Source organism: Brienomyrus brachyistius, chromosome 11, assembly GCF_023856365.1.
Source record: "Brienomyrus brachyistius isolate T26 chromosome 11, BBRACH_0.4, whole genome shotgun sequence".
NCBI classification, from domain to species: Eukaryota; Metazoa; Chordata; class Actinopteri; order Osteoglossiformes; family Mormyridae; genus Brienomyrus; species Brienomyrus brachyistius.
In genome coordinates, this window is record NC_064543.1 from 21,372,348 (window position 1) to 21,397,411 (window position 25,064).

General features: G+C 44.6%; 1 protein-coding gene across 1 annotated transcript; it reads left to right on the forward strand.

The window, feature by feature from the left end:
* The first annotated feature begins 1,582 nt into the window (after positions 1 to 1,582).
* cib2 (calcium and integrin binding family member 2) lies at positions 1,583 to 19,675 on the forward strand. Its single transcript, XM_048969378.1, has 6 exons — positions 1,583 to 1,999; positions 5,263 to 5,297; positions 13,845 to 13,956; positions 15,844 to 15,991; positions 16,122 to 16,317; positions 18,405 to 19,675. The coding sequence occupies exons 1-6, from the start codon at positions 1,949 to 1,951 to the stop codon at positions 18,424 to 18,426; spliced, it is 564 nt and encodes a 187-aa protein (XP_048825335.1). The 5' UTR covers positions 1,583 to 1,948; the 3' UTR covers positions 18,427 to 19,675.
* Positions 19,676 to 25,064: the final 5,389 nt, after the last annotated feature.

Genomic DNA, 25,064 nt, shown 5'->3' on the forward strand with positions numbered 1-25,064 from the left:
GTACAGATTTAGCATTGAAAAATGCAAGATCAGTTATTCATTTCGTATGTCAATCCTTCCATCTTCCAACCAGTTATTCTGGCGAGTGTTGCATGGAGGCTGGGTTACATTCTGCACTGGAAGTCACAATCACAACTATTAAAACACTTATGCAGCAAATGCTTCTACTGGAAGATGCTGTGAATTGTATGTATGTTTTACTAAGTGCTAAGAAATCTCTGAAAAACAAATACGTAAAGGGCTAAAGGTGGTAGTGGTTTACAGAGTTCTGCCAAAAGTTAGATGCGCACATCTTCCAAACTGCATGTGTATGATACAAAAAAGTGGATCCAAGCCTGATCTTGCATGTATACAGGGTATGTTTATCTTGTTCATCTGTACGCCTACTTGAATGGACGGTTCCAAACTGAAAAGGAATTTCTAACGGGTTATTTCAGTGTTAGCTGGTGGGTAATTCCAGCTTTACGGATGTGACGTTTAAACTCAGAAAATAGAGAATAGAGATTATTATAAATACGTCGATTTGCATTTCTTTTCATGCAACCTCTTTGGCAGAATATAGACAAATCCTCAAACTTTCTATGTTTATACATTAGAAATGCATAGCATTTTGTTAGCATTATGGAGGTGACAACAAATGAGTATAGACCTTTGTATGGAATTGGCCTGGTATCTTGGGAGCCAAAAAATGTTTATAAAAAAAAAACATTCAAAATCACAACTTGAATTTCAACTAAAAAGTATAGTATAGTCAGATTAGATATGTGAGGTTTGTGTACATACTAATAAATTCATTTTTTGTTGTAGTTTTTTTGGCAGAATTTGGGTATTTTTGTTAGAAGCTTTGTAGTGTAGATCCTGGCATTTGTTTGGGAAATTCTCTGAAATTCTGTAGGCATCACTGTCTTTCTTTTTCAAAAGGCAGCTCTGTTTAAAGTTGGTCTTGCACACAACATGTTAACAAATTTTGTGCATCAGTTTTGGGTACCATTATTGATCTTGGCTTGCTGCTGTAGAATAATTATGCAGCCAGTCCGTCTGTTATATTGGTTATCAGTTTGCTTTGTAATTTTTGTTTTGAGCTTTAAAAACATGCTGCATATTATATATGTAATATATATATACCATTGCGACCGTGAAGTGTTCTGATTGCAACTAGGCTATAAACGATGACATTGTATATAAATGTTCCAATTATACATTACATTATATATAAATGGAACATTCCATAACATGACCTAATCATATTCTGATACAGAATCTGCTCCGAAATTTCAATAACACTGGACATTTAAAGCAGTTTCCTCAACCGTTACAACCTAATACTTTCTGTCGCGATATTATAGTAAATATCTTACAATTACTTCTTTACTGAAATGACACTTTTACCACATTATTGCTTAGTTATGTATGACGAAGTTTCTAACTGCCATTTCGTTACACTTGGCTTGTAGATCTATATAATTTCTTGTAAACAGAGAATGGTTGTATAATGTTCCGTGAGCTGCTCTCTGGGCCCTGGCTGTGCTCCATAACGCCGCCGTGCGGTCACTTATGCATTCTTTAAAGTCTCCGTGTCTGCTGGGAAAGGGGTGTAGCGCCTGCGGACAGCGTTCGGTACTGAAGTGCGGCTCGGAAGCCGGCTTCCGCGAACTACGTGCGTTATTTCAGTACTTTACTCGCACGAAGCGCTATAGTTATAAAGCGCGCTTCCCCGCTTCACTGTGATTGTGTGCAGGCTGTACACGGACGCGCGGTATCTGTTTCCGACCGATGTAGAAAGACAGCAACTGATCCAGCGCACCGGAGAAGCCGGCAATTCAATACGGGGTTTTAATTTTCTCCAGTCAAACAAGGCCGTATAAATGCCATAAATGCCTAGAATAGAAGAGATTCCGCAAACGTCCAATGTGATGCATCTGTATAAGAAGAAAATTAGTCGATTAAGATGGGAAATAAGCAAACGATATTTACTGATGAACAGCTAGACGCCTATCAGGTGAGAACGGCATTTTTTCCCTAGTTTCTATAGGTTATTTGTTTTTGTAGTTATCGTAAAGCATGTTATTTTACACGAATGGGTTTCAGTAAAGCGTGTTTTGTAATACTGTAATATGTTTATAATTAGTGTTTGGGACAGTGCTTATTATAAATGGCCGATCAATGAATGTAGACTGAGCTGAGCGCGCTTCATTCATATAGTATGTTGGGCTTTACGCTAAATTAAAACAGATTACCGTCAGTAGGAATAAGGGTGGGAATGCATGCAATCTTGAATGAGCCCTGAATGACTAAACTACACAAATAATCGTTGTTTACATAATACAGTTTGCTGATAATTGCTTCTTCGCTTTCTATATTCATATGTAACAATGAGTTGATTGAAGCATTTAAAATGAACGGTTTACGATTTAGATTTATTACGTTATTTATCTTAAACGTTAATCCATGCCTAGGCGACATGCATAACATTGTAGGTGTCTTAGATACCTTTTGGGCTGTGTGCAGCCAGTTGGAAGGTTATAAAAGCAGGCGAGCAAAATAACGTTGAAGGTACATGATGTCCCCACCTTATAGAAGCGCAACAACGTGACTTACAGGCAGTGTATTGTGTAAAAAAGCAACTATTTGTCTACGTGCAAATATACACCAGTTACTTTTGAGAAATAACTTTATAAACTGAAATGGCTTTTGATACAGGAACGACGAGGAAGTATAATTGCATTATAATCTTATACTGCGCCGTCTTCCCTGCATAATAAACAAGTCCAGGTTGTTTAATGTCGAATTTTCCAAGACGGGGTCCAGGTTTGCCTTGAAAACCTACACTTGTGTTACGTATATTAAATAACAGCAAATAACAGTAAAATATACTGTTTGGAATGCAAGCCATACAGAAAAAAACAAAACGACAATATCAAAAAAATGCAGACAAACAAGTCACACCCAAACACAGGTGTCGTTTTTTGAGATTGGAAAGTCACCCTTAGTATACGTCCCGTTGGTTGGGTACCCAACTGCGCTTGTATATAAAAGCCTAAAAATGCATTTTACAACGGACAGTCCTGCTCAGGGTCACATTTAACACGTCCAGTAGAATGCGGATGCTCACGTTTTAATTAAGATGTGGATACATTCCGAAATACTTTGATATCAAACCCAATCAGTAGTTAGCAATAGTTTATTGCATGTGAAAGGAGCCGCTATCTCTTTCTTTTTAAGCTGTTGAGGTTATGAATGGTTTTGCTGATTTATGAAATCAGGGGCGCTCTATTGACTTGGAAACAGCTCACAGGCAGAAAACTCATATCGTATAGTGATGCTACGGGCTGCTTTAACGTGTACGCCCCTGGAGATGTACCTGCCTTCGCTTATAAAGCATTCTGACATAATTAAAGCCTTTTCTTCATATTAAAATTGATATATAATAAGGATATATTTGTTTTTTATTTTTATTTATTTTTATTCGAATTACTTATTGATTTACTAGTATCGTGTTAATGAAATTTGACGTACCATGCAGTTTAGGTTGAAGATGGTCCTGCCCTGTATCCACGGCAGTTTTTGCGGTTTTGGTCCATGTGATCCCGACTCTAAATGTTCCCGTCAGGTCTTCATCTATCTTCATCTTCATCTATCCATCTTCTGACCACATATCCTGGTCAGAGACGCGAGATTCCTCCAAATTGTGTTAATTTAATGATATGACAGTGTTTATTCCCAGAATGCAGCTGCCATAGATGGAAGTCATTTCTCAGGTGTACTTTCAGATGAAATTACTTTAGAAGATTTAGGTTGTGCTGATTGGAGTTAATCCAGTTCACAGGTTTCCTGTAATGCCCACAGAAAACCTACAGCTTCCTTATTAGTGGCCGTGCACATGAGTCAGCAAGACAAAATGCATCAGTAACCAAACTTTTAAGGCAACCTTGAAGGCAACTCTCCTGCACATTTTATCTCTAAAACCTTTCTTCAGTTTTAGTTAAAGTATTAAATTTGTTACTTTTATTGTTTCGTCATTTTGTTTATTACTTTCAGGATCATTTTGAATCATTTCAGACATTTTTTGTATATCTCGGCAATAATAGGTTATTCACCATAGAAGTAAAACATTTATGATATAGAATTTACATGTGTTAAATAATGCAGGTTAATCAGTAATTAAGTGGCAAAGGAGAGTAAATTACTGCTCTGAGCTTGGTGGTGATTGGGATGGCTTTAAAAGCGATTAATCGTTGTGATTAGTAAGGCTGCCTTGGGACCTCAACACTGGTGTGCCGAGTACCGTAGTGTGTTAAGTGCGGCTTATTCTGGTGGAGTCGCAGCCTGAACTGGTTCCTTCAGCTATCCGGGTGAAACCGGCTTCTCGGTCAGGGCATCACCCCTTCTCAGTAAAAGGCAAACATGTGATCAGGATCTCCGGTTCACCGTACGTGCAGCCATGCGATGGCTGTGTCAACTGTGCAATGCCACCCTTTCTCCGGAGGAAGCTACAGTAAGACAGCGCTTGAGTGTCAGGTGATAGGAAGAGGTAGATAGGACAGGCAGTGTACAGCCAGTCAGGTAAGCAGCGCTGAGGCTGCGGACTGTCCGAGACCCAGCTGGCTGTATCTGCATATATACAAACATCACTTTCATCAAAAGGAGGGAAAGTAACATTAATCGCTGCCCTGTTATATGGTTTAGTGCAATGTTTCCCAATCTGGTCCTTGGGGACTCACAGACATCCCAGCTCCCTTTAGGAGGAAAAATGTGGATTGTCTTTCAGTCCTCGAGGACAGGGTTGGGACACTTTGGCTTAGAGCAGGGGTCTCCAACTCCAGTCCTGGAGAGCTACTGCCCAGTAGGTTTTCTATCCTACCTGGCTTCTGATGAGCCACACCTGTTCCTGGAATTTACCTGAGAACTAGTGTGGTTCATCAGCAGCCAGATAGGATAGAAAACCTACTGGATAGTAGCTCTCCAGGACAGGAGATGGAGACGCCTGGCTTAGAGCATAAAAAAAACAGCCCATATGAAATGGAGTATCGACATTGCAGATGGACCAGGAAATGTGTATCTATAGCAAGAAAAGGCTACTAACTTCATACATTATTTTATAATTATTAAAATCCACAACACGGATTGGGCATGAACATTACAGTTGTTGCTGTAGTTTACCTGCTGTGTTGTTTTCGCAGGGAGCTGAGTTTGGGGAGAGTCAGGCTGTTGTTTAACACCTTGGGGGTTATGAATTTGTTTATTTGTTCTTTTCTGTTACAGGATTGCACATTCTTCACACGCAAAGAGATCTTGAGGTGAGTGAAACTCTTTCCATTTCCTGTGTGCTGCTTGCTGTATCTGCACATGGAATGTGATCATGTGTAGAGGATGTACCACCACGGGCAGAGCAGGATTTGTGCAGGAGTGTGTAATGCTGATTCTGGGGGTGCTGTCCCCAAGCTCTGCTCCCTGGGCGCTGAATTAGCTGCTCACTGCTATGTCGCAATGTCACATATGGGTTAAATGCAGAGGACACATTTTGTTGTTCTGTACTGTGTGCTGTGGTGTATCAACAATGACAATTAATCACTTTCACATTGAACAGACTCCTTCCTCTTAGCTAAAGTCCTCCTTTCTTGGCTGATTTGGGGGAAGGGGGTCCTTTCTGCTATCTGATTATGTGGGCCCTGTCAGGATAGTTCCCAGTGTGCAGTGTCCTACAAACAGCAGTGCTGTGATGTCATCCATGCACTGCAGTGATGGTCCGGACGCTGCCAGTGTCCAAATCAGCCTAATGTTGGTTGAATAACCATGAGTCCACGTCCATGGTCTTAATCTCAGAAGGCAGATTAAATCCGTGTGCTCGTGCAGCAGGCTTACATGAAATAAAACACGGCAGAGCACTGAGCATTCTCAAACGTCCTCGCTAGCCTGTCAGTCCTGAATTTGTGTAAATGTAATTCTGTTGCATTTAATTGTAATGGATGAAAAGTCCAGGAGGAAACTAAAACAGGATTCCACAGACATAATTGAAGGAAGCAGTATTGTCACTCCTTACTCCCCCCCCCATGAGGTACGAGTAATGGATGGGGTGTGAGGGTAACAGTGACGTATGCGTCAGGCGTGTAAATCACACCCCCCGGAGCGAGGGGCAGTGTGCTCGTCATCTGCGGCCACTAAATCACCGGCGTGAAGAGGAAACACCTCGGCTCATGTGACATGGTCCGGCATCTCGGTTTGTGATCCGCTGTCCTGCACCATCACTCTCCCGCTGCCTCTTGCTAAAAGGCGATATATCCCCCCCCCCCCCCCCTCCACCTCCGTTTGCCCTGAGTGACTTGGATGGCCTTGGCACACTTACTTCAAGCTTATGGAGACTCTCACGCGACACTCCAGCTTCCGGCTCTCAGCGTCCCGGCTGTGTTTTGCGTTTGATCCCATGATACTTCAGGTGGTTTTATTTTTCCGCTCCGCCGCGTAAGACACTTTCACTGCACACGTACGCGCTGTCTGCGGGGGTCACCTTGTGTTTTGCCACAGCTTATCTGCAACATTTTCTGCATTATTAACACCCGTCACTTGTCACCTGGAAGGTTCTCATATACAGTAAAGGCGGCTGTTCTGTTCGCCCTCTGGCTCATATTTCATCTCCGAATCTCTGCCCTTCCAGTTATAAAAGCGTAAATGTGTCTGTTTCGCCTGAAATACGACACGAATATAGTGAAGCTGAGGATATCTGTACCCCGTTCCGCTTTGCATCCGGATCGATACCGTGCCGCTAATCAGGCCCATACGTGACCCCGGACAGTTCATGGGGTCGATTCCTTTATCTATCAGGGTGTTTATCTTCCAGCCGTGCACCCTGCCCCCCCCCCCCCGACGTGTGCAGGGAGCCGCTGCTCAGCAATGCTTTTAAACTGAGCAAAGGCGGGTGCCGGTGGGGCTGCTGGCTGGGGGCAGATTAGATCCCAGGCGGGCATGATTCACTGCGCGCCTTCCTCCGTTAGGATGTGATTTCTTTTTTTTTTTCCCTTCTCATGGCCCTACCGAAACCTCTAGTGCAGTCGGAGCTGGCGGACAGCGCGCAACAAAGCATGAAATTGGCTGGGCGGTCAGCGTGGCTCTGTGTCTGTAGCATTGCTGGAGAGGCTCCTGTGCACGAGTGTGTGTGTGTGTGTGCGCATGCAGGCATGCATATGTGTGTCTCTGTGTGCATGCGTGTTTTTGTATATGTGCACGTGTGTGCATGCATGCGTGTCTGTGTATGTGCATACTTGCGTGTGGGAACACACCCATGCCATGCAGATGGTTCATCTCGCTGAGCACTGCTGCCCTTAGCCTGAACCATGCGCTGGTGCTCATGCAGAGTAGCCATGCACAATGGCTGCTTTGAGAAGCCACACTTTGGATCTGTTTCCTTTTCTCTATGATATTACAACTCAACAGTGGAGCCCATTTTTGTGACCTGTACAATTTTTAAGTTCAAAGATTGTCAAAGAAAGGGCCACACTGTGTGCTTTGGTGCAGCAGTTAATCAATTAATTTGAAAATAAGCTAGTTTCTGGGACGTGACATATTAACATCCATCCATCCATTTTCAAAACCGCTTATCCTACTGCGTCGTGGGGGGGGGGGTCCGGAGCCTATCCCAGAAGCAATGGACATGAGGCAGGGAACAACCCAGGACTGGGCACACTCACACACCATTCACTCACACATGCACTCCTACGGGTAATTTAGCAACTCCAATTAGCCTCAGCATGTTTTTGGACTGTGGGGGGAAATCGGAGTACCCGGAGGAAACCCCACGACGACATGGGGAGAACATGCAAACTCCACACACATGTGTGACATATTAACATTAACATATAAATATTTTAAAATTGGAGAAGTGCAGAGGTTGAGATATGAGACAACAGTACCGGCTGAATGGCATTTCTGGGGAAAATGCCTGATTTCAGTTATACACAGTTCTTTCAGATTCATGTTTGTAAGGAGTTGTAGATGGTTGATGATTTCCTCACTTCTGTTAGAAAAAGCCTGAAGGACTAATCAAAAACAATTTTCACATGCATCCAGTGAGAACTCCTAATGTTTTTTTGTCAGGGAGCTTGCATGATTAATGAAAGGAGAGTTTCTAGAACTGTTGTAGAAAGTTCTAGAAAGTTGCAGAAAGTTCTTCATTTATATATTCAAGGGCATTTCCATTATTCATGACCATCTCTCCTTACAGTCTCTCTCCTGTCACCAGATCACTTTCCAAGCTCCTGTTATTCTCCCCAAAGATCTTCTAACGTTATTGCTTTCTTAAAAATGAAGCCAGCCTTTTATATAAATTGCTCTCAGTTGAGCAGAAATTGCCTTACAGTACGCGTTACATTCATGCATTTTAAGGTTGATTACCGACTTCAGCAGCAACGAAACTCTAGTTAGAGTCTTTGGAGTCGAGATAAAATCTATTGCGATTTTAAAGAAGAATCCAATGGACAGAATCAGCTCTGCTTTCGGTTTTTAAATAATTTAAAAGATTGCGTTATGTATTTGCGAGTTTACAGCATGAAGCTGCCACAGCAGGTGCTGCATCGTTGCAGTGTTTAGTGGTTTAGCGTGCTTTATGTTATGTTTGTGCTTTAGCGTGCTGCGACGGTGATGTGCAGCCTTGTTTGTGTGCTGCCCCACCGACCTCAGCCTTGGGCTGAAACGCCACAGCCTCATCTCCTCCTCCAGCCTAATAAACCGTGTGGCCTGACAGAGTCGCCCATTGGTTTTTCTGGAACCACTCACCCTGCAGTGGGAGGTATTAGTGCTCATGTTTTATCTGGGAACCTGTCTCCCGGATATTAGCCTGCAGCCGCTGCTAAGCAGTTTGTCGCATCATATACATGCATTATAATATTCACGCCTCAATAAAACAACGGCATGGAGCAGCAAAGCTCTTGACAGCACGTGGATGTTGACGACCCCCGTAGTTATTATGGTCGTCATGGAGGGCTAAAGTGGGCTCATATTCCTGCGCTGAGGTATCTTTAAGTGGCCGGGTTTAAATGATGCGGCTTTTAAGGCTGGGCCCATGACTCAGGTGCCTGGACGGCTCGTGATCCTCCTCCATGTTTGCGTTTTGCTAGTTCGCAGCTTGCGTGGCATAATGATCCATCTGCAGACTTTCTACACTAAGGTCGTCCCACGCTGAGTTAATCAGAGATGTCGTCATATCAGTTTCAGCTCGTTAAGTGACAGTAATAAACGATGTTGTTTTCTGGAGAAAATTGCTGCTCGGAACGTATCCCGCTTGCCAAACCAAATCATCTTGGGCTGGAGAAAATTACATTTTCCGCTTTTTAGGAAAATGGAGGCGTGTCAGCAAAAAATATTATGGTTTAAAAGGAGCCCCTCCAACACTGCCCCCCCCCCCCCCCCCCATACTCAATGACACTAGTGTCTGCCATGGAAACCTTCTTATTACTGGGATCTACCGTTTCCCAGGACCTGAAATGACCAACATAATCTCCATCACAAAAATCCCAGCAGAGGATGTACTTTCTGTGCCAACCAAGGTAGCTGAAAGAAGACGAGAACAGGCTCCAGTGAACAGTCAGGTTTACTGATGTTGGCAGCTACACCACCTACAGTTTAGACCAGGCAACCCATCTGAAGCTAAGTAGGTTTTGGGCCAGGCCAATACTTAGATGGGACACCAGCTAGGAAAGCTGGGTTGTTGCTGGGAGAGGTGTTGGTGTGGCCAGCAGGTCAGCCCACCCTGTGGTCTGTGTAGATCCCAATGCCCCAGTGCCGTGACAGGGACACTGTGCTGTACAAATGGTGCTGTCCTTTGGATGAGATGTAAAACCGAGGTCCTGACTCTCTGAGGTCATAGAAGATCCCTGGGCCTCTTTTGAATGAGTAGTGCTGGTTCTCTGATGGCCTGGCCAAAACGTCCCATAGCCAGTTAAAGTCTGGCCTCCTAATCGTCCTCTTTATTTAATTAGTGAATTCCCTCCTGTCCCTTCTCCACCTTACCTACAGTGCGCTGAGTGTACTGGTGCAGAATGACTGCCGCTGCATCATCCAGGTGGGGGCTGCACAGTGGCGTTTGAAGTGGCTCCCCTTTGGTTCTGTAAAGCGCTTTGGATGACTTGAAACGTCCTATATAAATGTAACATTCATTAACCTGCCCCCCCCCCCCCCGCCCCCACCCACCAGGACCTGCACTCATTCCGAGTTGGGAAAAGGGCAGGGAAAATCATCACAGCCCCCTCACACCCGGGACACAACCTCTTTGTACCTCCAGCAGGTGCTACAGATGACCGCTCCCCAAAACAAGTAGTAACAAGAACAGTTTCTTCCCACAAGCCATCACCCCTATGAGCAGCTGACCTGGTACCTCTTACAGTACATGACCCTCCATTGTAATGCAATAACTCACTGTTGTAAATAACTCACTACTTACTGAATTGTTTCATACTTCCAGCAGTCCACACACAAACACACTCCTACACGTTTTATACATTTATCATCCACACATGCATGCTATGTGTATATTATCCAGACTTTTTTTTTTAACCATTGTTATGTCTTAACTGTGTATGTATATATGTTGTGTAGGGGTAAAACGGTACACAGAAATTCGGTACGGACCTCAGGTTTGAAGTCACGGTTCGGTACGGACCTCGGGTTTGAAGTCACGGTTTGGTACGTTTTCGGTACAGCGGGGGGAAAAGAAACAAAACATAAATAGCTTATTTTTTTCTTTATTACTTTAAACAGTGGTTTACTGAACAAAGTGACTCTTTCTTAAATAAAATGTCTCTGTTAGTACTGCTACAACCTACTAATAAAAAAACAAAAATTTACTTAAAAGTAAATTAAAATAAATGTTCTGTCAAGTAAATAAAAATAAAATGAATTTCCATTAAGGTGCACGTTTACAAAATTAGCTGTATCAGTGCTACATTAATTAATGGAGCTTTCAGCTTCATATTTGAACTGCGGAACAAAAACATTATCTCAAAAAATACAAAGCAAGAAATATCTGTTATTGTGCAGCCTTTAAAAGAATAGGTGTGTTGCACTTGTATCCACATTAACGTCCAGCTTCAGGTTAGGACTTTCACACGCATCCGTAGTGGTGCAACCTCATCCGCGTCTCTCTGAATGGTCCTCGGGGAACCACGAAAACTCGTAAAGTTTCCACATTTGCTACATTCTTTCAGTACAAATATGTAGCGAACCGAAAATACTCTGTATGATTACAAGTACTGTTACACTTCTAATGCTGATGTACCAGAGCCACTAACAACCTTGTGTATGTGAACACACTCAGCCGAAAGTCCTGATTCTGATTCTCGAGAGAAACATTATAGTACTGCGGTGTCTGACACACGTTAAATCTACGTTTCCGGTCAGATATGTAAAGACCCCCCCCCCTCCCTGGCCGATTAAATCTGGCCTGTAAACCTGCCCCAAGATCCCTTCACCCCTGGTCATGTGGTCAGAATGTTTGGGATCCTGAACCTGAGCTAAATGAATGAAATATACTGGATTTTCTGGCATCTATAGGTAAATAAATTAAATACATGCATCGTGTCTCATGTGGGACTTCACCTGAACCCTGAGGTAGGGGTGTCGGGCTCAGCTTTGGCTTTTTGTGGGACAGCCTGTTCAGGATGTTCTAATTCATGGCCCTGTTTCCTGTTTGTCTCTATAGCCTGTGCAGAACCTTCTAAATTAAGCCACCATGTGATGAACTACCTGAGCGGTTATGAGGGTAAATGGCTGTTTTATGTCCAAACTGCTGAGGTAGAATGATTGCTTGTGTAATTTATTACTTGGTCCCAAATGTTTTCTTAAATGTCACATGTTGCCTCATGCAGATCTCGCCGGGTCTTGGTACTGCTGAATATTTGAACATTTCCTATTTGCTTTGCTCTTGAGATCTTTGCTGTGCTGCAGTAGATTCTGTTGCCTGTGCTGTCAAGCCTGGCCTGGCCTTCTTCTCCTTAACCCCATTACCAAGAATCTAATATTGTTTTGTTCATTTACCATGATGTACTTCAGCTTTTTGTGTGTTTTGTGTGCTCCAGGATCACGCAAAACACAACAAAGCAAGACCATAGCAAACATACCTGAAGTGCGACCTTCATAATCGCCCGCATTGTTGCTAAGGATCCTGGGTACCGTTTGAAATTTCTAGGCCGAGCTGCAGTTGCTCCTCTGGCATCCAGCCTGGCTTTTGAAGAGAACAGCGACATTCACCGCTGGGCGATTTGAGAGTTAATGAGATGTTTCATATATTAGGCTCTAATGACCCCTGAATCCCAGCTCCCTCTTCACTGCAGAGCTGTTGCTGGCTTTTATCTCCCTCTGCGGTGTCAGCGCTGTGCTTTATTGTCGCTGAAATATGCCCACGCGTGGAGCGCTGCTAGGAGCCCACATTAGTGTAAATTAGCTGCTGCGGGTCAAGGAGACGCCCGCAGCCGGGCCCCCATTTTACGGGCCGCTGGGCCCCCGGGACGTTCCCTCTCTGACAGTGCGGCCAGCAGGGCCACGGCATGGCACACCTCCGGAAGCTGTTAGCCCGCGCTGGCATGCTGGCGTCCGCGGGGTTAACCAGAGGATGACGGCGCTGAGAAACGTCGGGGCTTCCGGCTCAGATGAATTTTCAAATTAGATTTGCTGTGAGGCCCAGACTCCAGCTCCATGCGTACTGAGCGGAATGGAGATCATCTGGTCTCTCTCTGCATCCAGAAGTGCCAGTGAAAGGCTCGTCCTGCAGTCCTCTTAATGCTGGTTTGCCGCATGGGCTGATCTGTGATCAGGCATCACCTGGACCATAATTCAATTCTAAAGGGACGAGCAGACGTCAGTAGGGAGGCTCTGTATGGGGCGTAGATGTTTGCTGGGGTCCTCCACTGTAGCCAACCTGCACTAATTTATCTGACAGTTTGCCAGTTACAAACAGCAGTCGAGCTACAATGCAGTAGTCAGTACATATATTATCTGTGATTTGACATGTTCTCTTTAACGTGAGTGTTACATTAGGGAAAATGATGTGGGACCGCTAAAAGTGTATATAACCTTAGCTGTCTTAGTAATACATATGAAATAGGGATTTTCACAGATTTGATTATGTACTGATTATATAGTTTCCCGAATTATCAATATTTTTAGTGGCTTTAAGGACCTTAGGAAACCACATGCATGATGGTCCTCTAAAACTGAACTGCCCCAATAAAACTGAAAATTCAGACCAAATCCCAGTGACGCTTCTGGGTTATGATTTGAATATTTTTTCTTCGGCTATTCTGGATTTGCCTCGTTCAGGTCAGACAAGGGAAACAGTCAAACGTTTGCCAGAGGCTGCCGCGCAGCTGCCGTTTCGGAGGTGAATAGAGAGGAGTAGAGCAGCCGTGTGCATTTCAGTGGCTGGTGATTTCAGGTCACTGACACAACAAAGCATGAGGGCAGCCACTTGCGGCAGGAAATGCTAAAGGGCCCAGTGGAACCAGCGGATATAGACAATGAGTCACCTGATACCGGAGCAGCTGGTGGAAACCCATACAACACGAAGACATGTAAAGCCAGAACCGTACAGGTGTGAGACAACAGTTACAGACATACAGATATACAAATATATATAATATATATAAAACGCACAACATGAACATAATTTAAGACATTCTTAGGATCTGCTTCACGTATGATGTAAAATGAAGTTAGAAAAGGTTATTCCTGATGCTTATGATTATCAACATGTGTTTGATGCCTTGTGAGTTTATACTAAATGCATATATTAAAATTGTATGATAATTCGGGGGCTAACCTTTAGAAAGTGAACCATCGTTTGTGTCTTGTGTCTTTTTTAGGTTACATGGACGATACCACGAACTGGCCCCGCATTTAGTTCCGATGGACTACACCAACGACCCCGATGTCAAGGTTCCCTTAGCCCTTATAGTCAACATGCCCGAACTGAAGGTGACCTTCACGCTTTTTTTCTGGAAATATACGGCATCACTGATTATGTCGAGCTAAAGTGGGGTTATGTGGGTTTGCGAGATTCTGTGTGTCATGCCATATATGTTATTGTCGCGCCAGGTTCGAACTGTACTGTAAGTAGTGGTTTCCCATGATGCATTGGGACTCTGTGTAACAGCAGGGGAATGACTGCCCGCTCGTTAGAGCTTTAACGAGCCTGCCCCTGGCAGCCAGCAGCGGCCGACACAGTGCTGAATCAGCTGGGCCGTGCTTCAGATTAGTCAGCCTCAGTCTGCCACCTGCCCTCCGGGAGCCAATCACCGGCGAAGGCCCTCCGTAACCCCTGGCAACGCTGACCTGCCCGCCTGGGTGCCCCTCCCCTGGTTACTCATGTGCAGATAAAGATATTTAAGAAGGGCTGTTAGCTGGCATTGTAGTCAGGGGTAGGCTGACTCAATCAGGCGTAGCGAGATGGTGGTAAGTCACAGAAACTACAGGGTGTGTTAAACCGTTCAGTGGCAATTATAATATCATATCCAGTCATTTATAAGTTATTAAATCAGCATCAACAAATAATATAACGTAAACAGCCGCGTAGGAGTGTAAGAGCACATTTTACGGGCAGTTGGCCGGGCAGCTATTACGAATGAGTCATGTGCTCATGTGGCCAGACAGACTGTAGTCACAGGCGCTTAGTCCCCCCTGCTGCCTCCAGATAAGGCCGCTGCACAGAACAGAGCTTTCCAACATCACGCTGAGAATGTTTAGAGAAGCTAGTTATTTTTTTGCTGTTTAGGGGAATGAAGGTAGTCTGTGGAGCTAATTGCTGTGGATCTCAGCACCATTACCTAGGGGCTGGAGGGCTCATTCCCACATCAGGAGTCATTATGCTTTGATATTATTCAAAGTAGAGATGTCTGATTTCCTTCTGGGGGGGGGGGTGCCCCTAAATAAAGGGCCAGGTGTCACAGGCAGATGTGGGGCAATTCATGTCCTATCAGCACCTTTCTGAGTCACCATAAAGAACAACTATGCAGTGATCAGGGAGTAGTACTGCTCAAATATTCAGCCATATTTGTCCCCCTGTTACAGGCATCGCAATGACTCGGAATGCAGAGGTGACTTAGGGACACGCTGTGAAGCTTTAAGTTCGTGGTATGCTCAGATCGGTTATAATGCTGTGTGCGTATGCACTGCAGCACGTCACTCCATGGCGAGGTCTGCAGGTGTGACGAGCAAATCCTGGACACAGAACCAGTCACTGCTGTCCAGAACCAGTCACTGCTGCACAGTTACTTCGGATAAGAGAATTGAAATGTATGAACAGAGTCCTTTAGGACTTTCGGTTGGATTCAAATGCCAGGGAGCATAAAATGTGACCCATTGAATAAACGCATAAATGTAGTTATGTACAAATACAGATTCACCACTAACCTACTGTATAGAGCAATGTTTACAACTGGTTTGCCTGAACATGTGTGTGTGTGTGTGTGTGTGTGTGTGTGTGTGTGTGTGTGTGTGGAGTATATTACTTTGAGTATCTTGTATTAATTGTTAGAAACATCAAATAGAATTGAACCCAGAATGTAAAATGTAAAAGCAAAGACACATATTTGTTTAGTTTCTTGGTTTGGTTCTTACTTCTGTGTGAGTTATTCTCCTAATTTGTGTGCTGCCCTTGTTCATTTAATCTTTTATCCTGAACTTTTTGTCGGACCCTTAACCCAGCCTAGTAATTACACTCTTGAGATTTATCGAGTCTGATTGGATTTCCTCTTTGTCCATTCTGAGAGAGGTTTTACTTCCTCACTTTGTTAGTTAAATAAAATCATCCTTGACTGACTGGATGGCTGCTTGCCTGCCTCTCCTACTTCTCTCACTTTGCAGGAAAACCCCTTCAGAAACCGTATCGTGGAATCCTTCTCCGAGGATGGGGAGGGAAATCTCAGCTTTAACGAATTCGTGGACATGTTCTCCGTCCTCAGCGAAACAGCACCCAGGGAACTCAAGGCTATTTACGCTTTCAAAATATACGGTCAGCTGCTTCTCTCATCGATACCTTGCTTGTTTATGTCTTTGGTCTTACAAATTAAGAACAATACAATGAGGGGATTCTCCTTAGAGAGGCCGACTTTAACCTCACCGTTTTCTGCCACTGCCAACAGATTTCAACACAGACAATTTCATATGCAAGGAGGACCTGGAGAAGACTTTGAACAAGCTGACCAAGGAGGAACTGACACCCGAGGAGGTGAAGCTGGTGTGTGAGAAGTCCATCGAGGAAGCGGACCTGGATGGTGACAGCAAGCTTTCATTTGCTGACTTTGAAAACATGATTTCAAGGGCTCCAGACTTTTTAAGGTATCTTGTGTTGACGTTGCCTTCAGCAAATGATGAAAATGTGGTGGCTCCCTTTTGGTGTATTTCGGAATCATAACTTCATTCCTCATTCTTTCTTATTGGAAAAGCGTAAAAAATCTCCCTTGAGATTGCCTGTGATTCAACACTTCTAAGGGTTCTAAGGAACAACGGGTTCCATCAGTAACTGTGAGAAAGTCTGTCTGATCAGCTAACAGAACTACTAACATGGCAGACCGTCAGCAGCCAGGGAAAGATTACCGACTGTATTTTTCCAATTAATCAAAAAAACGGAAATGCTGATTTGGCTAGTGAAGGGTTTTGTGTGTGTGTGCGTGTGTGTGTGTGTGAGAGATGCAATGAGTGTAAGATCCAAGTGGATCATTAGCATAGCTGACCAGGTCATCTTGCAGGTGTAAACAGCATTCAGCCAAAGTGCTGAGCGCCTGCTTCAGACTGAATGAGATTTTCCTCGTAAATCTTCATGCCTCAGGCTTGAACTTGGCTCCAGGCTTCAGACTAATTAGGTTACTTCTCCCCGTTCGCATTTACCTAAAGCTACAGGAAATGCAACACTGTCTTGAAATTGCTGCAAATTTATTTGGGTAAGACAATGGCGTAGGAGAGGGTTTTATCCTGGGGAGCATAAGTTAATAATTTAAATACAATGGTTTGTTTACTGCGGGGATGAATGAAGCCAAATTAATTATTGGGGGGAGGACACTGAAACATGCATTTTGCATTAAACTCATTCTGTATGAACCCTGGTTTCTGCTGCTCTGGGAGCGGTGATCATGCTGGCAGTATGATGATGACTTTGGCGTCCAGCTCAGTCAACTGCAGGTCGCTTAGGAACAGCAGCCTGGGAGCCACATTTATCTCTGACGGCGCCGCCATTAGCAGCGAGCCCCGAGTCTAACAGCGGTATTCGCGCGCGGTTCTGGTGCAGGTCCAGCGCTCTGCTCCCCAAACCGGGCCACATTTTTCTTGTGGGAAATTGCTTTGTAAATCATTATAAAAAGACTGCGCTCCGGGGCCAGAGTGGCACGTAATGGTTTCGGTGGGAAAGCTGGAGACGGATCAACTGTCCAAGGTGGGATAAATCTGCCGAAAGGCCATAAAAAGGACAAAGCTGGAGACGAGCAGAGCGGCAGCCACAGCGTGAGCCCCCCCCCACCCCCACCCCCGCAGCGGGGGCATCTGTAAATCCATCCTGTGGTGACAGTAGGACGGGCCCAGATGGGACACGGAAACGATGATCTTTTCAACACGGCTATAAGAGGCGGAGGAGAGCCTTTTCTCTTGCCTTCTGGGATGTTTGACCATGTTCTTCTAGCTGTCAGGTTTCCCAAAAACTGCTGGGTAATATTTTTTACTTCCATTTGTACAGAAATGGCACTTCCTCCTGTCATCTTGACACAAATGTCTGAGTCAGCAATATCCATTGTTTCTGATTGCTGCTCCAGTGGCCTTGTGGGATAGCATAGCATCCATCAGTTGCACACTTTGGAATTCCACAGAATGTAGTATGTCATCTGGGTACTGATCATACGCTGTCTCTCCATACTGAGGATTCAGGCACACTGCTTACTTTGCATTTTATGTTTCACCTACTACTTAGCAAACAAGTATGCAATTTCAAACACGCCCTGTGCTTTGTTTCATTTTCTGTGTCAGAAGGACAGAGGCACAGGTGTTCAATGCTGGGAGATGCTTCAGCTTCTCGTTTAGCATTAAATGTGTCCTTTGTGTGATGTAGGCCTTTTGCAGGTTTTCTGTCAAAATCTGGCATCCAATATATGGATTGTTATAAGTTCACAAGCCATCTGCTCTTTTTTGGTACCTTAATTTATGTTTGAATATTATTTGTATGGCTCTGTGGGTTAGGACTCTGTGCCCATCATCAGAGGGTTGCTGGTTTGAATCCCTTCACTGTGTACATATTATTGAAGAGGGCGCTTAACCCAGAAAGCGTCTGTCGGGGGTAAAGGGCTGGCTCTGCGCTCTAAACCCAAGCGAAAGGCAGGCTTTGGCATACAGACAGCATGCTGCCTTTGCCGTAAACCTCACCCCTGTGTTTCTGTTTCCAGCACCTTCCACATACGAATCTGAGGGGGGTCAGCAGGGAAGACGTGCTGTTGGAAGGCGACAGCGCGCCTGGGTGCCCCTCGTCCATGCTGCCCAGGACACTCACTGACATTGCACCAGCCGTGCAGTTAGGGCTTTCTGGGGGGGAGGGGGGCGTGCCCGATCCCCCCCCCCTCCCGAGTGGCTGATTTACCGCAGTAGAGTGCCTGTCTCTTACACACGAGCAAAAACCGGAGTCCCTGGTCATGCCGGTCAGCAAGGAGACACAGAAACTCTCGACTGGCGTGGCGGGATTCCGCATTCCTGTTCCTGATTTCCAAGGAAGCACAGGCGCCTGCTGTGTCTCCGTTTTTTTTACCGACGCTCCTGACAGCTGATGCATGCCCCTTTCCCCTGGAAACTCCTGTGACTCGTAAACGGAAGACTCCTTGGCTTCTCACACCTTTGGGTCCTGCCTGCAGCTTAAGTGTCAGACTTAATATACATATTTATAATGTGGGAAGGTTACATTTTGGAAGCACGGCGTGTGCGACCCACGTCACCCGGACGTCCTTCCCCAGCGCGGACACCGAAGCCAGGGGAAAACCAAGCACAGCCCTGTCACCAAGGACACAGAGACAGTTGTTTAACAGCTATGCAATCTTTCTCTATGACATGCATGAACGCAACTGTAAATTGCAAATCGCTTTATTGTTCTAATGCCAGTATTGAGCTACTGGACCATGATGACAATCAGACCTAACTGTTCTCCAGTTGAAGGAAGGGCTTTTTCATTTCCAATCCAACTCTCTTTTTATTACGCTTTAATATCTGTGTCTCTATTTAAATTAGGACTTCAGCCTCAATAGGACCCAATTCAATTTCCTTCTGTATTTGATGTGATACAGAACATTTGGCTAAATTTTTAATAAATGTTTTTTTTTTTTTTTTGCTTGTTAAATCAATGAATCAATTTTTTGCTATTTCTAGTGGCATATTTCTGGATTATAATCACTGAAATACATTATAATATACACAAAATGAAATCGTGTAATGATTAAAAAGAAATGACTTATACTCTATACCTCAGTTATGAAATGTTTTATTTTCCCCAGTCGGTGTCTGTAGTGCAGTGGGAGCTGCACTTCTCATGTCAGCCACCCACTTATGGGAAAGGCATCTGTGTCCTTTCGATATACCATGAAGTTATTACTGCTTTCTCTATGCATGCATGCCAATCTTAACAGACATCTGATGTTAATATAAGGAAGTAAACATTATTTGAGCATTAAATTGTTGGTAAAATTGGTAAAAACAAGTGGCTTTTTCCTCATTTATAAAAAATGAGCCCACAATCTTTCTTTTAGTGGGCTGATACAGTAGTGTTTTAGTCACATTTAAAACCAGTGCCATTTTCTTACATTTGATTGTATTACATATCACGCATATACAGTACTAGTAGAGAGAGATTAGCCTGCTGCAACTATCACCAGGCTACTGATGTGTATAATTTAAAAAAATCTGTTGTAATTTCACTTAATTTTCCTTGTGGTGGAGAAGATGGTTTATGTTCATGTTTGTGAGGCCTGATCTATAGACACATGCGGTATGTGGAGTACTGATGTGATCAGTCACGTGAGGGAGTATCAAAATGATCAGCCATGTATTGAGGAGTATTGAAATGATCAGCCATGTAAAAAGTATGGAAATCATCAGCCAGTAAGGGAGTATTGAAATGATCTGCCAGGTGAGGAAGTATGGAAATGATCTGCTGGTTAGGTAATATTGAAATGATCTGCCATGTAAGAAAGTAAAGAAATGATCAGCCAGTAAGGGAGTATTGAAATGATCTGCCATGTGAGGAAGTATAGAAATGATCAGCTGGTTAGGTAATATTGAAATGGTCTGCCATGTAAGAAAGTAAAGAAATGATCAGCCAGTAAGGGAGTATTGAAATGATCTGCCATGTGAGGAAGTATAGAAATGATCAGCTGGTTAGGCAATATTGAAATGGTCTGCCATGTAAGAAAGTATAGAAATGATCAGCCAGTAAGGGAGTATTGAAATGATCTGCTATGTGAGGAAGTATGGAAATGATCAGCCAGTAAGGGGGTATTGAAATGATCTGCTATGTGAGGAACTATGGAAATGATCAGCCAGTAAGGGAGTATTGAAATGATCTGCCATGTGAGGAAGTATAGAAATGATCAGCCAGTAAGGGGGTATTGAAATGATCTGCTATGTGAGGAACTATGGAAATGATCAGCCAGTAAGGGAGTATTGAAATGATCTGCCATGTGAGGAAGTATAGAAATGATCAGCCAGTAAGGGAGTATTGAAATGATCAGCCATGTGAGGAAGTATGGAAATGATCAGCTGGTTAGGTAATATTGAAATGATCTGCCATGTAAGAAAGTATAGAAATGATCAGCCAGTAAGGGAGTATTGAAATGATCTGCCATGTGAGGAAGTATAGAAATGATCAGCCAGTAAGGGAGTATTGAAATGATCTGCTATGTGAGGAACTATGGAAATGATCAGCCAGTAAGGGAGTATTGAAATGATCTGCCAGGTGAGGAAGTATGGAAATGATCTGCTGGTTAGGTAAAATTGAAATGATCTGCCATGTAAGAAAGTATAGAAATGATCAGCCAGTAAGGGAGTATTGAAATGATCTGCCATGTGAGGAACTATGGAAATGATCAGCCAGTAAGGGAGTATTGAAATGATCTGCCATGTGAGGAAGTATAGAAATGATCAGTCGTGTGAGGTTGGAATGTCATTAGACACACACATGCCTGTCTCCCTTTGCCTGTCTCCTACCTTGATGTCAGAGAAGGTTCCAGATCCTGCTGTGGGTAAAGGCTGTTCTTCTGCAGTCTAAGCACACCCCCTCCCCCCAGATTCATGCTTATAAACAATATTGATGAACAACAAGAACAAGCCTGCTGCTGTGCCTGTCGCTTTACGACAATGTTCAGTGGAGAGCAGATCATCTCCGCAATTTAACACCAGCCGCGTCTGCTCCTCTGCTCAGTAATGGCCTTTTAAGCAGAGCGGAATGAGGGCGCCTTTGCTGACTGAGTGCCCCGCGCACCGTGCTCTGTAAATCTGCCCCGCGGAAAGCTCGCCCTTGACCACATTTGTTGAGAGATGATTTATCAACAGAAATGATATATCAGTGGACAGAGGGTTTGCACAGTCTCAGCTCTGTGTATGTTTGTGTGACTTTTGTTAAACCTAAAAACTATGAAAAAAAGTCTAGGGTATATTACATCACATCCCTTCCAGGGTGGCCCCTGTGACCCCTGTGACCCCTGGCCTGATCCCTGTGGCTCCTCCAGGCCCTTCCATGATATGCAATTTGAAGATGGTTCTGGAAGCCTTTTAATATTCATGCTTAAGGCACAGTTAATGATATGTACAGAAGATCCGTGGTGATATAAATTATCGGCATGCCCACACTTCTATATGCATGAGTCAGATGTTTGGGGGGGGCAGTGAATATCACGTGAAATTTGGCCGTCTATAAAACCTCAATGGGATGTCATGGTGCAGTAAGACATAGACGGTCCTCAGTGGGACCATGACTTTGGATTGAATAAGAATGTAAAAGTTTTGTGAGGAAAAAGAAAAATCACTGTTATATAACTGCGAGATCTGGTTATAAATAAGGGGGCGTGGGGGTTGGGGGGGGGGGCATCACACTTCCCCGATCGGTATATGACCATTAGGGAGGGGGCCATGCTAATATGCACTTAATTCCTCATCCTACTGCCTTCTGCTCACTTTACGACAGCAGTGCTAAAATCCAGGGGAATTTCATGCTGACAGAGCGACTTGGTTAATTACAGGCGCCGTGGAGAACATCTGCTGATTAAGATTCTAATAGCGCTGTCTCTGTTTGCTCCTGATACTGCCTGTAGGTCAGCTGTGCCGTAAACCGGCCATAAAAACATTGATTCTCATTATTCAGCTTGGCCTCGTATACTCCCAGTGTCCGTGGCACACCGGGGGACCCAGAAACGGCCTTGGCTCCACACAAAGATCAGCGCAGGTCCCAAAGCGAGGTTACGCGGCTGCAGGCCCTGCGCCCAGGTAATGCGGCTACAGGCCCCACGCCAAGGTAATGTGGCTGCAGGCCCTGCGCCCAGGTAACGCGACTGCAGGCCCCGCTCCGAGGTAATGCGGCTACAGGCCCCACGCCAAGGTAATGTGGCTGCAGGCCCTGCGCCCAGGTAACACGGCTGCAGGCCCCACGCCGAGGTAATGTGGCTGCAGGCCCCACACCCAGGTAACGCGGCTGCAGACCCCGCCCCGAGGTTACGCGGCTGCAGGCCCTGTGCCCAGGTAACGCGGCTGCAGGCCCCACGCCGAGGTAACGTGGCTGCAGGCCCTGCGCCCAGGTAACGCGGCTGCAGGCCCTGCGCCCAGGTAACGCGGCTGCAGACCCCGTGCCCAGGTAACGCGGCTACAGGCCCCGCCCCGAGGTAATGCGGCTGCAGGCCCCGCCCCGAGGTTACGCAGCTGCAGGCCCCGCGCTGAGGTAACGCGGCTGCAGGCCCCCCTTTGCCATATTGATATTAGGAAGGCGGCAGGTATCGATGAAGCCGTGTCTCCTGGTCGCATTAGGCAGAAGGACAGGAAAAAAGAGTCAATGACGAAAGTATCGCATTCCGCATCTATAAAGGCCTTTGAGCGACCTTCCCTATAAAATTGCCTTAAATTGCATCAATATCTGTTTAATGTGGCATATTTTTACATTTAACCATAAAATAATGCAAATATGATTTTGCACAGTAGGAAAAAGAGGCAGGTCGAGCCTGTGCCTAAAACATCCAGTGGTTAAATGATCACCAGAAGCTTCTTTTTCTACACTATCTACAATGTCTAAAGTGTGTCTCCAATGTTTACAGTGTATCTACAGGATATATGCAGTGCCTCTTGTATGAGTACGGTGTCTGCAGTGTCGGGGACCAACAGACAGTCCGCATTTACCGGGAACTGGGAAGGAGCAAAAATGTAGACTGTCTGGCAGGGAGCTCAGAGGAAGCAAAAAAGTGGACTGCCTGTGGATTCCCGAGAACCGAATTCATAAACACTGGCCTACAGGATTTACAGTGTGTCTACAGTGTATCTACAGTGCTATATACATTGTATCCACAATTTTCCTACAGTTATTACAGCATGTCTACTGTGTGTCTACTGTTTTTTTTCAATGCATCTATAATGTCTCCAGAGTATCTCTTGTGTCTACAGTGTATCAACAGTGTGCCCAGTGTCTAAAATGTCTGCACTGTTTACAGTGACTCTAAAATGCCTACAATATGTACAGTATGCAAAGTGCATCTACAAAGCATCCATAGTGTCTGCAGTGCATTCTTCAGTCTATAATGTCTATAGTGCACCTGCAGTATCTTCAATGTAACTACAGTTACTACAGTATGTCTACAGTGACTACAGTGTCTGCAGTATCTCTGCAGTGCATCTACAGTGTGACTACAGTACCTACTGTATATCTGCAGTGTGTCTACAGTGTAACAAGTGTCTCCAGTGTTTGCAAGATCTACAAAATGAATTGTGGCAAAAAAAGTGAAAATGTGAAAACAATCAAAAAAGAGGGTTTAAAGAATTTAATGACAGTGTGGCCCTATGGGTTAGGATGCTGTTCAAATGATCGGAAGGTTGCAGGCTCAGATCCCATGGACGGTGGAGTCACCACTGTTACCTCTGAGCAAGGCCCTTAACCCCCAGTTGCTGCGGGTACTGGCAGACCCCGCTTTCTCAAAAAAGGCATCTGCTAAATAAAATGTAACTGCAGAGTCTGCTCTTAGTGGGTGCAATAACAATAATAATGCACATGGGAGCCAGTGAGTGCAGCTGCACTGTGGCCTACAGCTGCTGTGTACAGTGCTTCACATCACCGCCTCCCTGATGCCGTCATCTCTCTTATTTATGAGTGGAGGCCTCCATAAATACTCAGCTGTGATCAAATACTGATCTAGTCACCAGTGACATCTTGATAACCCCCCTCAGATGAAAAAGACTTTGTCCAACATCATTTTCATTCTCAGCATTTGTGCTTAAGTGTGCAGATCATAAAGTGCCGTATCACTGGAGAGCTATATAACCGCCGGCCTCGGGGACGATTTACGTGCCCCCGTCACGACAAGCACGGCACATTGCTCTCATTCAAGTCATTCACATGAAGTTCAGCTTCACATTCATGGTACCAAAAAGTGAGAGCTTCTAGTCACAGTGAAATGTCTTACTCTGTCACTCCAACCTACAGGGGGAAGATGGAATAAGTATAGAATTTTAACCATTGATTAATAAAAGATTAAAAGATGGGTGTATTCTCACATCCATTTGAGACTTCTGAAACCTTGTGTGAGATTGTCTGCAGCGGGGCAGGGATGAGGCTAAAACACTGATGTGCTCACAGCAGCATGAATACAAGTCTCACCTCACTCTTTACCTCACTCCTCACCTCACTACTTACCTCAGTCCTCATTTCATTCCTCACATTACTCCTTACCTCACTCCTCACCTCACTCCTTACCTCACTCCTCATTTCATTCCTCACCTCACTACTTACCTCAGTCCTCACTTCATTCCTCACGTTACTCCTTACCTCACTCCTTACCTCACTCCTTACCTCACTCCTCACCTCACTCCTAACC

What these genes read in the sequence shown, in the direction of transcription:
- cib2 (XM_048969378.1), top strand. Translation starts at nt 1,949, where the DNA reads ATGGGAAATAAGCAAACGATATTTACTGATGAACAGCTAGACGCCTAT. An exon ending in ACACGCAAAGAGATCTTGAG is followed by an intron (nt 5,298 to 13,844) that starts GTGAGTGAAACT and finishes TGTCTTTTTTAG; the next exon opens with GTTACATGGACGATACCACG. An exon ending in TCAACATGCCCGAACTGAAG is followed by an intron (nt 13,957 to 15,843) that starts GTGACCTTCACG and finishes CTCACTTTGCAG; the next exon opens with GAAAACCCCTTCAGAAACCG.